Here is a 17500-nt window from a genome sequence, read left to right as displayed (position 1 = left end):
CTGTTGAGCAGCCACCAAAAGTTATAAGGAGAAAGTGCCGAAGAACTTGAGTGTTGTCCCTCAACAAAAAGAAGTGAAGGTGGTCTGTCCATTCCAAAAAGTCTTCATTACCTTGGAGACTGGGATGTTATTTTGGAACGTAAGGGACAGACCTATGCTTTAAAATGCAAGTTCCCTCAAATGAGATGGGAGAGAAAACACATCCACTATATATGCCCTCTGAATGACCTCTCAAAGCAAGAAGTTAGTGTTTTTACACACCATTATGTCTGCCATACTAATGAAGTCTCCTGCATTCTGGTTTTAAGGTACAAGTCCATTTCAAATAGTAAAGATAACTCTCCATTTACCTGTGAATAGATCATAATTTCCTTATGAGAGTCAATGGAAATAAGAGTAAGTTATGTTCCAAGACATTGGGAAACTCAGATGATAGTAGGAGTGGTGTTCCTCCTGTTGACTGTTGGACTCACTAGCACCATCATTTGGCTATCCTTGCTACTGTTCATTCAATCATCCAGCTATATGAGAAACATACTCTACTTTAAAAGACTTTGTTCTGCATACCTCTTGGGTTCTGATAAGAAATATGTGAACATCATATGTAACACATAACATGAAAAGCACTAGTTTTTACTCAATCATTATTCCTTACCTTCATTCCCTCTGCTCTCTTCCAAATTTGCACTGCTGACTCAGGCAATGACTTGACATTTCCATTTTGTATGAAATAATTGTGGAATATCAAGTTCAGAGGCCTAGGAATCTTGACTTTTTATTAGATAGTACTGACATGCGGTAGCATGGGAAATTTTGCCAATTTTTCTTCTTCCTACCTGCATCAATGTGAGGATGGATGGGTTTTGATTTTTTTGCAACGAAGTCAGGGATGAGAAAAAAAACTCTGATCACGCCTTCAAATACTGGAAAAGGTAAGAAGCATTAGGCAATTACCCTTCTCTTTTTTGCCGTGGCCAAACCTTGAATAAAACAGTCTTCAAAGTTTAATATCTGTCCAAAACCAATAACAATGGCTCATTTGGAGATTTAGTAAAACTATAGTATCCAAGAAGGTGTAATAATGTAAGAGGACAAGACTTCAAAATTCCTCATCACTATGGATAATTCCACCAAAGTAATGAGTTCCAGTCTCTTCAGTTTAAACACTCGTGATAATACTGACTGATAGTCTTTCACTGCGGAAAATGAAAGGAACTTGTCTCAGCACAGAAAAACAAGGAAGTATGCTATCAGTTGAACAGAGGCTCCAGTTGAAGAGGTATCTCTTCTGTGACACAAATAGTACATAATGGCCTACTCTCCTTGCTAGCTATTGGTAAGCCAATGGAGATATCCCATCATTTACTGCACAGCCCAGCAAGAAAACACTCTCTTTCACACGATAAACTGGATAATCTCCACTCATGAAGATGAAGGGAGTCCAGTGATTGATAGTACCTTTGAAGATAGGGATAACATACAAGAAGGGGCCATGGGGGCTGCTCCCCCAGAGCCTCTATTAGTAGTGATAGCAGATCTGTATACCCTTCTGCCTGTAGCCACAGAGGAGCCACCAGGACATGTGTTTGTTTGGAGTGATAAACACTCTGTTGATTGTTCTTTGAAGAAGAATGAAAGGTGGAAATGTGTACGCATCCAGATTGTCAGAGGCATGTTGGAATGGATACATCTTACATCACTACCCAAGGATTTGGAACTGGAAGGAAAAACATGGAGTTTCTTTTTCAGTCTGGTAAAAATCATATCAAGAATAGGAGGACCCCATACTTTGAACAACTTTTTCATTACTTGAGGATGTATCCACCACCTGACCCTGGAAATTGAGCTAATCTCCTAGCATGTTTTGGATGTCCAAAATGTACCTGGCTGACAGCTATTCTGAATGATAAACTGTCCACTTGTGGATCTTCATAGCAAGATGGCAGAGAGCTTGAGGCATTGTTCCCACTTGCTTGATGCCACAGGTGTTGTTGCTCATCAACAGCAGAGTGATTCCTTAGCTTGTCTTGAAATGATCGCAAAGCTAGCCACACATCTAACCTCTCCAAAATACTGGTACATAAGGGAACCAGATCCTTTGTCCATCACCCTGAGACAAATCCTCAGCCCACCATCCCAAGACATTCCCCTTTCAGGTGTGCCCCCTTTACCTCTTTGAGATATAAGATTACAGCAGCATATGTGGGGGAATATTCAAAACACCATTGAAGATCTCCCATGATCGCCCAGCTCTACTGAACAAGATGGATAAGAGAATTAAGGTGAACTGATCATAACTGTTCAGATGTTATTGCAGAGACCATATACTGAATGACAGTGAGGAACAAGTTTGGCAGGGTATTCATGATCAGGTTTACCTGTCAGTCCACCTGTCAGTTCATCAAATCTGACATTAAAACTTATGTGTGGACGACAGTTTGCGGGCAGTCAACCCACTCACCAGAACGGATGAACTGATGGAATTACCCAAAGTCCTCTAAACCGACTGACAGGTGATCACATGTGGACAGGGTAAGGATGATTCTATGACAGCTAGTCACTGCATTTCGCCTGGGAAGGATTTCAGCCACTCGGACCAGAATATGAACAAACTATGTTTAGACCTAATTCTTTTCATTGTTAGACTCTGCTGCACTAATTGTAGTACATTGTGAGTCCAAATCATTTAATAAGAAATAAAAATAAAATTTTCCATGTGATAAACACAATTTGGTATAGGCCTAGGCCAGGCCCTGCCTTTTTATGAAAGGTGTTACTAGTGAAAGTAGGTTTCATGTGGTCCCTTTCATAAATAACTGAATCAAACCTCAGTTCTAATTTAAACTTACTCAATAAAATTGCATGAGAGTAGACATCTCTCTTTAATAGTCCATAAGTCATTTACGCCTTGTTGTTCTTTTCTATTATTAAGTGAATTGATGCAGCAGCTAGTCTATGTTGCTCCACCTTCTCAAAAGCCTGCTGAGTTTCCATTGGTGCCAAAATGCCATGTAATGTTGCCACGACAACGGCAAGGCTAGAACTGAGGACAATAACCTAGAATTGACAGTTTGACTGACAGTTCTTATCTTTTCGTGTAGACACTCATCTGTCAAATGGTCGTGGGTGAACTGACAGGTAAACCTGATTATGAATACCTGGCCTTTCTCCAGAGATGGCCAGTGACCAAGAACAAACTGCCAGAACTGAGTTGGGTGTTCTTGTCAAGATATGAATTTCCTCATTAGCTCCTTGAACTTGACTGCATGGGAGTCACCTGGAAAGGCTTTTATCCTCACTGAGTTCAAAAGCATATCCTGATACCCTTTCGATTGTTTAGGAAAAAGGTCAGATTTCTTCCAATTTACCACAATGCCTAGTGGTTTGCAAATGTCAAGAATATGAGCTCTGTCTTGAATTAATCACAATTAACCACGCTTGTGAAAATTTGAGAAGTAGAAAGGTAAGGGAGCCTTGAACTGAGGACTGTCGTTCTGCATAGAAAATGTATATTATTTAGTGCTATAACAAATGGATATCTAAGTATGAATCCTAAAGATCTATTGAAAACATGAGGTTAACCTCTATGGCTGAAGCTACCACAAAATGGGGGATCTGTTGACCATGCTCCTTCAAGAAAGATAGGTCACTTTCCCCACTAGGAATAAACAGCTGTAAAAGCCTGGAGATAGCTGGTTCACCACCTACAGCATCTTTTTCTAATATCACCTTTGTGTGCTCTGGAAGGGGGAGGCCTTTCTGGGAATTTGGGTGGTAAGAAGGGAACCGAGTCTGGTTGGAGAAAGGGAGATGGCATCCCTTGCAAAGTACCCTGTAATTATCTCGAAGAACAGTCATTTTGCTGGGCTCTGCTCTATCCCTGCCACTTGGTCTATGCATGAGAAAGGCAATCATCTACTTGTGGCAGTGGAGGAGGGGGGATGCCAAAAACAGCAAGTATTGCCTTGCTTCTTAATTTTACCTCCTCTCTTCAGTGGGGCTGTGATGGGAGAGCAAAAGGACTGGGGAGGATGAAAGAACTAGGAAGCTTTGTCCCCATCTTAGATACATATGCTAGTAAAGGTTGCCTTGACTTCTGATGGATAAATTTTTTTGAAGTACCAAAGGAGGCAGATCTCACAGAAACATGATCTAGGACCTGAGGACTTACTTGAGAGTTTAACAGACACAATTAAGTTGAGGATAGAGTTCCCAGACTCCCTTCTTCTTAGCTCAACTGCTGTGCCTACACAAATCCAAAAAATGAGAAATGAGGAACCAGTCACCGAGTTATTTCTAAAGGCAAGAGTGATGTTATTAGTTACTTACCTAGAAAAAAAGACAACTTTGTCTCTTCCAAGAATAAAGATTATAATCCACAGGTTCCAATAATGAACCAGAAAAGTGACAGCCTTCTTCCATACGCTAATAACCTCCAAAATGTATTTTTCTTGTTGGGAGTTGCACGGTTTCAAAGAAATCTGACACTGAAGCATTGAAGTCTAGCCATTCTGACTAACTGATAACTCTAACTGAACGGGAGTGGGCTTTAAGTTCTCCTGATGCTGCAGTGGGGGAAGGAGCTTGCTTGATCTGCTGGAGGTATAATAACTACCATGTCCACAACCCAAGTTATTCTCCTCCAAAATACTACAGACCCACTGTGACCAAGGTAGCTATATCAGCGGTCATGCCTCTGGAGGGGCACCCATAGCCAACTCAAGAGCTGGCAAGGAACCAAAATTTACCCTCCCCACATTATTACATTTATGAGTGAAAATGTTGATGTAATTCTATCATTAGGGGCTCTGAGAGGGAAGGACCCTCAAACGGCATAGAATCCCCTAAGGAATGAGTTAACACTTCGTCATGGAAAAGGACTCTCGAGAACCAGGAGGAATCAACATGATGCAAGGAAGGAGACATTCCTAAAACTGCTGTGCCTTCTAATCTCCACATTCAAAGAGATTGGCATGGTCAAAGAAGGGGAGGGGAAGAATCAGACAGCAGTTTACTCAACTGTCCACAAAAGCACAGGGAGAATCACAACAGCTAGAGAAAATATATATATATATATCTATATACATATATATATATATATATATAGTATATATAGATATATATATATATTATAAACAATAAACGGTTTTCTTTTTTAAAACAAACACTGTTTTTATTAAAATGCATTAAAAAGTGAATAGTTTTTTTTTTTACCCAAATCAGGATTTTCTTACAAACAATCATGTCTTCAAAAATAACAAGCATGGGTGCCAGACATGGAAGGAAATGCTACAAAAAAAAAAAAATTTCTAAACTCTTGTAGCAATACGTTCCATGTTTGGTGCTCCCTTTTATTTTAGAATGTATGATTAATTGTAAAAAAAAGGTGTATCAAAATATTATTTTTCACTTTTAGTGCATTTTTTAATAAAAGTGTGTTTTAAACCATTTTTATTTTTATTTTATACTTCTTAGTTTTGACAAGATATTTTAGCTGATTTATGATTGTAGTTAATGAAATTGATATCCTCTCAAGCCAAAGAAGGTTTAAAATGTCTGTAAAGCTATTTACCAAGTCACAGAAGTTGTGAAAAATCCAGTGTTGTACTATACAAATCCTGGGATACTAGGAGAAGTCACTGTATGGTCACTAGAGGTCACTGCTGACCTACTGATCATGTAAGGTTTTATTGTCACCAGGAATGAGTAACCATGCAAAATTTCAAGTCCATCATATGAAGGGAACCAGTCAAAAATTAAGTTACAAGATTTAACCAAGGATAACAAACAAACAAAAAAGCACACAAAAAGGATTGCTCTGGGTTAGAATGAGATGAAGGAGCTGGATCACCTTTACCCATTCAAGAACAGGGGAGTATCCTTTAGTCTAGAACCTATCGCACATTGGACAGTCATGGTGCTTACCTCTATTCCCTTTGGCTCCCACAAAGAGCAAGTTGGGGAGTGGTAAGAGCCTCTCCCAAAATCTCATCTTGAGATCAGTGGAAAGTATTTGCTTACATGAAGAGGAATGAGTTTTCCTCCTATGTACACTGGAACTGATACTAGAAAGACTTCTACATGATGAGTGATGCCTCAAAGATCTTCTACAAGTACTACCATCTGACTTAGAACCTGCTTGACATACAACCACTCATGCTTACAACTGTGCTTCTGGCAGTGGGGCTGGGTGGGCTCATGCATAAGAGTACATGCCATATGACAACTGACCACTGAGTTACTTGGCAATAAGCCATCTCGGGAGAACTCTCTCATCACTAGGCAGTATCAGTAAGAGTTACCCTCAGTTGTAAGAAAGATGGTACTTGTATTTGAGCTACACTTCCTGTAGATATATATGGTACAAGATGACCATTTAGACTTCATACAAGAATGTTTACATTTTTCTCTTCGGCCTCTTGCATCTGCACAAGGTATGAATCTCATGGTGAGAAGATGGCGTCGGAGATCAAGATATAACGAAGAGGAAAACTGCCGGGACTTTCTCCTTTTCCTCATCACACATAGCACACTAGCTCTTCACTGACACTAACTTACAGAAATAAGTACTAAAGTAGCCTTGTTGGGGGGAAGATCACTGAGACGGGCCACTTCCAGCAATTGTTCATACTGCTTGGTAATAGTTGGTGTCACACGAGCTGTTGGGGGTTGTGGACATGTTATTATTAACCAGAAAATCACCACAGATTATTTTGATGAAATTTTTCTTATCCTTCATCAAACTATCAAGAAAGGCAGAGAAAAAGATGGCTACCTAGAACATTCAATTAAAGCCAACTTTCCAAAGATACTAGGATGACAACTCATGGGACTTGACAAATCATCACTATTATCAGAAGGAAAAGATGCCACTGTGGGAACAGCAACCTTGGAAAAGGCTAAATATCAGACAAAGACTGGTAAAATAAAAAACAAAGATTGGTAAGATTTCCAGGCTGGAGGAGAGCTAACCCTTGGCTCATGAGAGGCACTTTCAGACGGTGGCAAGGGAATAGGATGGTGCATGACAGGTTACAGCTGGATCTATCAACTTCACCAGGGGAGTAAAACTTCCTGATGAAGGAGGTGAAATCCTATCATAGTCTTCCCTTTTCCTCTTGCTAAACCTTTCCCACTGGAAACACATTTAGGAGATAAGTGGCCACATGCTCATCCACAACCCTCACTTCTATGTTGCTCTTTTTTATTCTACATAACAGAAAATTTTATTCTCCATAAGAGAAAAAATAACAATTAAGACCACAATAAAAAACCAAAGTACAAATGCTTTTGTTTCCTTCTCCATTTGAGAAGCAATAGAGAAACTGAGACAATCCAAAGAAACCAAAGAGCAAATAGAAAAAAATAAAGAAATGTAAACTCAGCTACGCCCACGAAAGTGAGACGAAGATAATAGTAAAATAACCTTACAGCACAAGGTCGAAAGATACACTCAGAAGCTAGCTGGAGTGTATACCCAACTCACTCATTAGCACCAACATACAGATATCCTTGTGACTACATTCATCGAAGATCTCAGCTTTGCGTGAAAGATATTCTCCACTTAAAAGGCATTGGTTTGTATTTCCATTGAACAAATTTTTGTATCTTCTTGAAAAACTGTGATAAAAATTTTTGGCAACCAAACTCTGTTTCATTATCACTTTGAAATATGCATTATCAGCATGACTAAAACTATAAACACCTTTGTATATTGTTCTCACAATTTTACCTACGTCAAATTGTAAAACTATGTAAATAGGGCTGCAGCAGAAAACACCATTTAAAAGGCTCAACAAGAAGGGAGAAAATACAAAATAGTTATTGCTCTTCTTTCCTTGACAGAAGGAAAATAGAAGAGATCATATGAATAACAATTTGATACAAATTTCATAACTTTTAAGTAAATCATTGTCTTCAAGAAACTTGTATACCTTAAAAATACCATTAACAGAATTATACTGGGACATGAGTAAACACAGTTTGACTGGAAGCATTTACAACATTTAATTATGTGTCTAGAAATATCAATATGAAAAGGCTTTTGTTTACATATCAACAAACTACAATAAAGGCCAGGAAAAGTTAAAACTTGTTTTTGAAATAACTGGTTTGCTAGCCAGTATTGAAGGATTGTCTGTGAGCAGTAGAGGGGTTAAAAGCCCATTCAGTAAGAGAATAGCATAAACACTACAAACTGAAATGTAACCAAGAAAATAGTTAAAGGGAGACGGAAAGGAGACACTGATATTATTGTGGGGACCTCGGATGACGGAGAAGGGTTTGGAGAAGACAGGGTTGTGGGGAAATAGGGATCGGTAACTAAGTATGACTTACTCTGCTGGATGGTCTGTTCTTCTGGGTATGTTTTCAAGTCGATGGTGTCCGTTTCTGATTCTATAAAAGAAAGAAGAAAAATACTTACATTCACATCAACACAAATATAAAAGCATATGGAAAAGTCTGAAGTAACACAAGTAAATATCATCACTGAATGGCCTCATCCATGCAGTTCATTCAAGAAAGAAAACACAAAGATCAGAATGTCAATTGTAAAATATCAACCATTGCTGAGGTGACTAGGCAACCTTTCCAAGCTATTTTGTTTTCATGTTAATAAAGTGGTGCTTCAACTTAATGGACCTCAACTTCTGTTACTCGATACGAGTCTGAACAAATAAAAATATTTCATATTTTGTGATTTTGCTTTTGCAGGTAAAGTGTGTATGCTTATCTTTTCTTGTGCGATAAAAGTTCTAACTAGTGCACAATACAGTTACATAATGTAAAGCAACAGCAGTAAATTGGTAAATTTCTACTTAGAGTAATTTTTCATCTGAGCATCACATTGTTCATCTGACAATCATGTGCTCAGAAATTCTGAGGTGTCTGGTTGAATAAAGTAAATACATGCAATTATGCACAATACCAGCAGTTCAGAATAGGCAATCACACTATAGCAAATCATTTTTAATCAAATATACAAAAACAATTCTTTGTATAAATTTTTTATTATTGGAGTGAGCTATGCTTCTTTGTTTCATTGTGCAACATGGGATCTGAAATTCAAAGCTCCCTGGTTAATAAAAGCATAACTACACTCATATGTGTACTACAGATAGAATGATATTGTCAATCAATGTATAAATTAGTTACTTACATGAATTTTTGTTAAGGACTGTGCCATGAATGTTTCAGTTCTTGTAAATATCAGCTAATTAAATAGCATTAAATTCACAACTCCTTGTTGTGTACAGTAGAACCCTGGTACTCGACTGTATCAGAACTCAACATAATTGGATGTAGACACTAAATTTTGTATCAAAGCTCAAACAGAAATTCGGAATCAGACCGGAAGAACCATATGATTTTTGTAAGCAAAAGTGTTTCGGTCAATTGCTGCTAGTTAGTATTGTTATTTAAAGCCAGCTCACTCTGCTGCTATTGTTTTGAGCACCTATATGCTTGTACAGGAATCTTTCCTTAGTTTTTGTGGGTTTCTAAACCATATTTTGATTCAATCGTGGGTTCCGTGATGGCCTGTGCAGACAAGCAGAATATGAAAACAGTAAGAACCACAATTGAACTTATGGAGATTACTGAGAAGTATTAAAAAGGCATGTGTGACTGATTTAGCATCTTATTTTCAATATTCTATTAATTTACTGCAATAATTAGGCTTGTTTTTCAATGTTTTATTATTAGCAACAAGTTTGTGCCTACCCAGTACAGTACATACATACTATACCTAGCCTAGCCTATGGTGCTCAGCTAACAATCAGTAATATTACAGCCACATTAGGCGTTGGTCAGGTATTTTATATAGTATACATTTAAAAATAAAAAAAGGATGTCTGATACGATGTTATGTTATTTACTGAACTAGTTTAATTATAATTTAAGTTTAATGTTTTGTATAAAAGGGCAAGGTTAAGGTAATAACTGGTTTTCAAGAATGGGTTAATGCACTTTCAGTTACTTCTTATGAAAAAAAAATGATTCTGATCTTGACTGAATCGCATTTCAACGCTTATTCTGGAACTAATTAGCGTCAAGGTCTGCAGTTCTATTGTACTCTCACAGTATACATATCATGAACACTTGTTGAGTTTACAAAGAGACAGGTCTAGAAGGTATGGTTCTCAACACTAAACCTTACTACTTATAATTCAATTGCCCACAGAAAACCACAAATAGGAGAACAAATATATTCAGAGGTACATAATATTTTGGAGCATCATGCTCCCTCTTCAGTGGAGACATTTCACCCTTAAGAGCCTGGCTAAAAAATCAATATGCAGCACCCCAGACCAGGCAAACTTTAAGGCTAGTCAATTTAAGAAAAAACACATCAATGGGAGATATGAAAATGCATATGGTGAAAGAAAAAAATTAAAAAAAAACTCTCTACCTCCCACGGGAAGTTGAAAATTACTACGGTAATACCCTGAACTATGCAGGGGGAATTTTCAAATAAGTTTGGCACGGTCTCGAAAAATGCCAATACGTAAATGCTTACTTCTAGAGTCTGAACACTAAATATGACCCTAATACTACCTAAAGATTAAGCTAACTTTTAAATGAAATTAAAGTTAATGTAATTTAATTTAAAAGTTAGCTTAATACATTAACCTTAAAAAAATTAAATGGTTGGAATAAATATAGGAGTGTTTGAAGATTACATAGTACATTATTATCCTAATTATTTAATCTTATATAATTTATACATAAAAGCTTGAAAATGTAAAAATTACATATAAAAAATTAAACAAACACTTTTGCAGGGTTTCTCCAGAATTAAAAAATGTTGCATTTGTGTTCATGTGCCTGTGAAATACTCGCATATGATGATTAGTTAGGTTCGAATGAAAAGTTCTCGCAATTGTGAATTTGCCCAACTCGAATTGCATAAGATTGGGGTATTACTGTATTTACAACCCCTTGTGAGCTTCTTGTACAAGACAATTGTAAATTTTACCAAATTATACATGTAAATTTTTTCTAATATTTAATTTTGTACTTTATAAAATTATAATTACAGCTCGCACTATATCATAGCAGATAAGAAATAAAAGCGGTAACAAATTCTGCAGTAACAAATTCTGAGTAGTATATTTGTCGTAAAATATTTACCTATGTAAATTTACTGAGATCAAAGATGCAGTAATTCTTTTGGCTTATAAATGTTTTTTCTAATATTTCTTTGCAAAATTACAATTATAAATGACATACTATCATAAATGTTAAGAACCAAAACCAACAACGCCTGGGTATATTTAAGAGCAAATAAATAATAAGAAGTCATGTAAGAGAGAGGGAGACACCAAATGCCCTCTTGAAGTTAAGTACACAACTGACTCATGAGACACCTCGAATCAGCGAGCTAAGCCAGTCTAAAAGTTGCTATTGGTAAATTTATCGGTTATTGAAGTAATGGAACCTCTTTCCCACCCAATTTCTCCAAATCAATGGCACGTAATATTGTTACTACCAAGAGGTAATCTGTCCACCACTGAAAACCTGTCATTTTTACTCTTATGAGGGTATCTGTCCATTATGGGCTAAGGTCTCCACCCTGAAGAGGGAGCATGATGCTCAAATTTGTATGTGGCTCCTGATTACATCTGTTCTCTAATTTGTTTTTTTTCAAGTTACACCGGTTGATACTGATCTGTTATCATCGTACCCACAGAGAGGTCAATACGTGGTAACCTTTTGCATAACTAGATTTTGAGGACGCATTAGCTATTACAGTAAATATTGGTAGAAATTGTCAATCTGATATCTAATTACCTACCCTCACTGTCAACTGAAAAATAATTTAATCTAATGCTGATGACATTAAAACAGATCACATGAATTATGAATACTGTAATACTACAGTAGTACCTCAGACTTCGAACTTAATCTGTTCCGGAAGGTTGTTTGAAGTACGACTTGTTCGAAATCTGAAACAAATATCCCAATAAGAAATAAAAGGAATCAGGATAATTTGTTCCAGCCAACCCAAAAAGTCCCCCTTTCCACATTTTTTCTATTGTTATGTTCAAAAACTTGAAGACTGTAAAGTAATGAAACAGTACATTATATAGAGTAAAATTTTCAAAATTATATTTTTTCTGTGTATGATTTGGGAACTGTTTAGTAAAAATGGCACCCAGCTGGCTGGGGGATGGAGGGAGGATAGATGGGAAACCTTTGAGGAAACTGAAATGGTTGCAGTAGGCAAAGGTTGATAACAAAATCAATTTGATTCTCATATTAGGTACAAGGATAATCAAAGGAATTGATAGTGTTTGTGTCTGATTGTGTATGAGAGAGAGAGAGAGAAGAGAGAGAGAGAGAGAGAGAGAGAGAGAGAGATGGAGAGAGGAGAAGAGAGAGAGAGAGAGAGAGAGAGAGAGAGAGAGAGAGAGAGAGAGAGAGAGAAACATGTTTACACTTGGATCTTAAGTGCACGAAAGAGATTAATTATGCCACAATATATCAACTTACTGTTGGAAATGGCAGACTTAAAATATCCATGAGGATTTTGCCAACAAATACGTAATAAGTCAAGAATGCAAGAATAGGAAAGAGTTAAAATAGCGCTTTTCACAAGGAAGCCGTTTAAACAAACAATCAAAGAGACGCAGTTTGTTTATTACAGAGCCAAGTTACTTTTACAGTAGTAAAAAATTGTAAAAAGCAATTGTCACTATAGCTGGTTCACTTAAGGTAGATTCTTGGATGAGCCCTATTCTTACGAGACGTTTGTTTGGCGGCCGCTGATTGGCTGGTACCGGGAGGTAGGCAGCTCCCAGCCAATCAGCGGCCGCCAAACTAACGTCACGTAGGCATAGGGCTCATCCAAGAATCTACCTTAAGTGAATCAGTTATAGGTAGGTATTTTACTGAAACAAAAAGAAGTGATTTGGGCAGATCGAGTGTAAGTGAAAAAAGTGGGCGAATAATCATCCCAGCGCAGCTTTTTTTTTCTTCCTTTAATACTGTAGTATTGCATTTGATTGTTTTCATTTTCTATCATTATGTTAAATTTGTTGTGAAATATTTTTTATGTGAGCTGGTACTGTTTTTACGTACATGTTATAGTTAAGATTTTTCTGTCTCTTCTCTCCTCAACAATATCACGACACACGATAACTTAAAGTCATTCGATCATTATTCCCCAAAAATATAAACGGCCCCCTCCCGCTACCTCAAGTTAGCTGTGCATCACCGCAATGACGAATGATTTTGTTAATCGTTTATGCTGGATTTTGTTATAGCTTTGTTCTTTCATTTACTATCTTGCTGAATATTGTTCAACTAGACCGTCTCACTCGGCGCACCAAACACTGGTTCAATTAAGACTTTTTTTTCTGTATTGCATTTGATTGTTTCCATATTTTATCATTACGTTGAATTTATTGTGAAATTCCCTTTTTTATGTGAATTGTTATTGCTTTTACATACATACAGTAATGGTTTAACTCTCTCTTCTCCTCTCCTCAACATATCAACCCTCCCTTGTTCAGTCTCAAGTTAGCTGGGCGTGACATCGCCGCGGTATCGTACGATTTTATACATCTTTTATGCTAAATTTTATATTGACATGCATAAAAATTTTACTCATTTTGATGAAAATGGTTATCATTAAACTAAATATTATTGTAAATAAAAAAAAATATTAATATAGTTTTTCTTGTAGGATGCAGTAGGCCGTTGAATACAAGTATAAACTAGATCAGTCAGTTCGAAGTACGAACATTTATTTGACAAACGATACAAAATTTTCTTGAAAATTTAGTTCGTAAAATTGAAAGTTCGACACAAGAAATGTTTGAAAAACGAGGTACCACTGTGTATTAATGGGTTTAAAATGAAGGATGGATATTGAGTTGCTAATATGTATGACCTTCTGTAATATGACAACAAAACTAAAACTAAAACTAAATGTGAATGAAACGATTTACATAACTGCAAAGATTACATCCTTATCAAATTGTGTGCTTCAAGCTGAGTGGCGATAATGACATTTTACGGTTTAACTTGAGTATGGGTTGCATTAATCCTCAACTAATCAATGGCTCAGTTTTTATAAATAAATTACAAAAACTAGTTCATAAAAATGTAACCTGATGCATTAAAAAAAGAACATTCTCTTGAAAATAAGATTTCAATTTAAATTGACTAAATCCATAAATAGCTCATTCCCAAATAAAATTTTAATCAAACACCATTTCTCACGAAGAGCTTGGACTCAATAAAAGTAATTGACATACTTAATTACAGCAATTAATACTAATAAATTAGCCAACTGATTTTTCACAAGAATACATAATACTTAAGGACAACTTACTACATCTTTCATCTTCATCACTGCCATCACTGCAATCACGCCTTCCATCACATTTTCGGAAATTTTCTATGAAACCTCCATCATTGCAAAAGAAATAATCTGAAATATAAAAAAATTAAATTACCCAATTTATCATCATTCTGGTAAAATGATAAAACTGCATGTGATGTCTAATCTTAGTGACAGTATACTATCTAATATATAATGAAACACAAAAAGTAAGCACAATTAGAAATATCCGTTTAAATTAGTTGAAAAATCACAGTTTGCTAGGTATGCCACTCACTTACCAATAATTCCCTTTGGAAACCTATCACAGCAATTGTTTTCAAAAACACTACCCTGAAAGAGGGACTCCTTCCAAATTACACCCACATACGGCTACATGATCCAGCTGCATTAAGGGATAACAACATCTCTTTCAGGAGGAGCCTGGTACTTGGCTAGCTAGATGAGAAGAAAAGGGAAAGAATAGAAATCAAAATGCAAAATAGAGGCCTTGAAGACTTAAGACTTTGCTCTTCCAAAGATACACACTGGCCAGAAATCAATGCCGCCCTTCAGCACCTGCAGGAAGATGAACACTGAAAGAAGGAAAGGGTCATCTGAATAAATTGGTCAGACTGAATGGGGGTTACCTAAAGATACCCCAACAGAAAAATGAATGCATCAACTTGATGGAATATATACTGTAACCAGAAGAAGAGGAACTCTTAACCTTGACCTTAACACCCATGTCAAGATACTGTTGAGTTCTTCCTCAATTCTATGCAGTCCTTAAGAGGACAAAGGTACTGTCAGGCTACGTGACTTCCTCCAACCACTTCTGTTGGATGAAGCTCTTAATGAAGATGGTGCCCCTACAGTAGCTTCATTCTGTCCAACGAGATCAAGTACACTGCCCAGACCTTACAATGAAAAAGGGCATCTCTATAGGAAAGGCTGACAAAGCAGTGGTCCAGGTACTCTTTAACATAACTGAATACCAAGAAAAATTATTCCTTATCTTGGCTAATTCCTGCAGTTCTGACAAATAAACAATAATCTCTGGTGGATGACATTCAACAAAAAATAAACAGGACCATACAGGGGATCAACTCAGTAAGTAATGCCCCTAGATTCCTCCAACTTGGGTTACACTAGGATATAAGTATTTACAGCAATATAAAAACACACAAACCGCAGTACCCTCTATGGCTCACCATCAGCCATATACCTACACCAATGAACGTATAACCTCGCTAAAAAAAAACTCCAGCATTCCTACAGGAACTCCAAGGCTCACCACTAATGAGCATCACTGCTGTATTAAATGTTGACAGCATCTTTACCAATCTCCCTGTTGACAAAACAGTCAACAGTCAGTCAGATCCTGGACAGAATATAAAGGTGCCAGCAACTGTGTCGTTGAACATCCCTGAGGAGGCCCTAAAAGCCCTTCTTGAGACAGGTACAAAGAAGGTCTTTCTTTCACACATATAAGCCATTTATACTCCAAAAAGATGGCATTTGCTAATTTTAATTTGACCTCTGTTGAGGAGAGGGTCTTCGATAAGATCCCATGCCCCCTTAAATACCACCATTACATCGACAACACTTTTGACAGAGTCAACACTGAGGAGGACCTAGAAACTCTTAAAAGACCTTCTTTAGAGTGTTCTGTCTTTCATAGGTCAAACAGGCTGACATTCCTGACAATATTGGATCTTGTTTATATTTACTATTATGAAATATACCCCATAGAAGAGCTTGTCATCAGGGGTGGAGGGGTGAGGATCCTGAGTACCATCTATCCATAACTCTCTTAATGCACCTCTCCATGCTGTGATTTGTATACTTGTTGTTGATGAGGACCTGGGCAACACACTCCACCTCAGCATGCATCCATCCAAGAGAGGCAGTGCAGGAGAGTTTCAGATGAAGGCAGTAATGGCGAATCGTTTGTATCTCTCAGGGTACCCCTGCTTTCCATTCAGACATGTAGCCAGGTTTGTTGGGTTCATGTACACCTTTGTAATGAAGCTCTCCTCTACTTGCTCAACAAAGACACCAAGAAATGGGAGGGAATGATCATGGCTGTATCAGACAGTAAAACTGAGATAACTGTGAGTGTGGAACACATATCTCAGTCACTCCACCTCTTCGTCAGTGCTGGTGTTGACAAGGTGTCATCAATGTGGTGTTATGTACCTCTATGGCTTTCCTATCCTCAACAGTTCCCACAAAGAAACTAACAAAGAGAATGTTGTGGGGAGAACTCATTGCTACTCCATCTATTCACAGGACCCCTTGAAGAAACCTACTTAGTCTAATGATGCAAGTGCCCCATCAGATTCTAAGAAAAATCAATAAAAAGATGTGGCACTTCCCCTAATACTGAGATAATCGATTGCACAAACAACAATAACTGCCTACGCCTCCTGGACGCCCTATACATTTGGAGAGGAAGCCCAGTCTAAATATCATACAGAAGAGAACTTTTCTCCCAGTATCAGCAAGAAAGGGAAATGAAACCAATCAGCAATCTCTCCTTCACAAGACCATGTTTGCCCACTGGTTGGTTACCTGGTATGCCAGGTAGATAAGGGCTCTACCACCTGACTCTAACAACCTCCTGAACAGACCTTTCATCAAGAGGTGAAATAACTGTTTTCAGTAACAGTGTCCTTCCACAGGTCTAACTAAAGCACTGCTCACAGTGAAGCCATTGCTATAGATTTCAAGGCACTAGACTCTGTAGTCTTGAAAGTAATGACTTCTTGACAGTTTCAGTCAAGAGTGGAATTCGTTTATCAGTTGGGGGACTGATGCATCCAACTGGAGAGGCGAGACCTCTGCTTCCTCTGGTAAATATTACCTCTGCTAGCATGGAAGAGGCATGGGGAGTTTGCTGCTTCTGTTAAAAACCAGGCCCGCAGATCAGGGAGAGTACCTTTTTGAAAACACCATGAGCTAACTGTGACCACTCCAACCTGACCAAAGGTCTTGTCTTAGGAGCAGAGCCTAAAATATGCTCTGTCAAGATTGTGGGCAGGTTAGAAGCTGAAGTCACCTCTCAGAGATTGCTGCACATACATAATTACCATAAAGAGAAGACAACATTACAAATCTATGTGCTAACATTAATTGTATATATTCTGCTCTTAACTGAGCTACATA

At 37.5% G+C, this 17500-nt stretch overlaps 1 protein-coding gene across 1 annotated transcript in view; it reads right to left on the bottom strand.

Annotated features, from left to right (window-relative positions):
• The window catches only part of LOC135219776 (basement membrane-specific heparan sulfate proteoglycan core protein-like), a gene marked incomplete in the record, with an annotated part of 1285796 nt that overhangs the window by 542583 nt on the left and 725713 nt on the right, over positions 1-17500 (bottom strand). Inside the window, 2 exon segments of the mRNA XM_064256828.1 lie at positions 8338-8397; positions 14342-14440. Of these exon segments, the coding sequence (XP_064112898.1) occupies positions 8338-8397; positions 14342-14440 (159 nt within the window).

Source organism: Macrobrachium nipponense, chromosome 1, assembly GCF_015104395.2.
Source record: "Macrobrachium nipponense isolate FS-2020 chromosome 1, ASM1510439v2, whole genome shotgun sequence".
NCBI classification, from domain to species: Eukaryota; Metazoa; Arthropoda; class Malacostraca; order Decapoda; family Palaemonidae; genus Macrobrachium; species Macrobrachium nipponense.
This window is presented reverse-complemented; position numbering and strand designations above follow the sequence as displayed.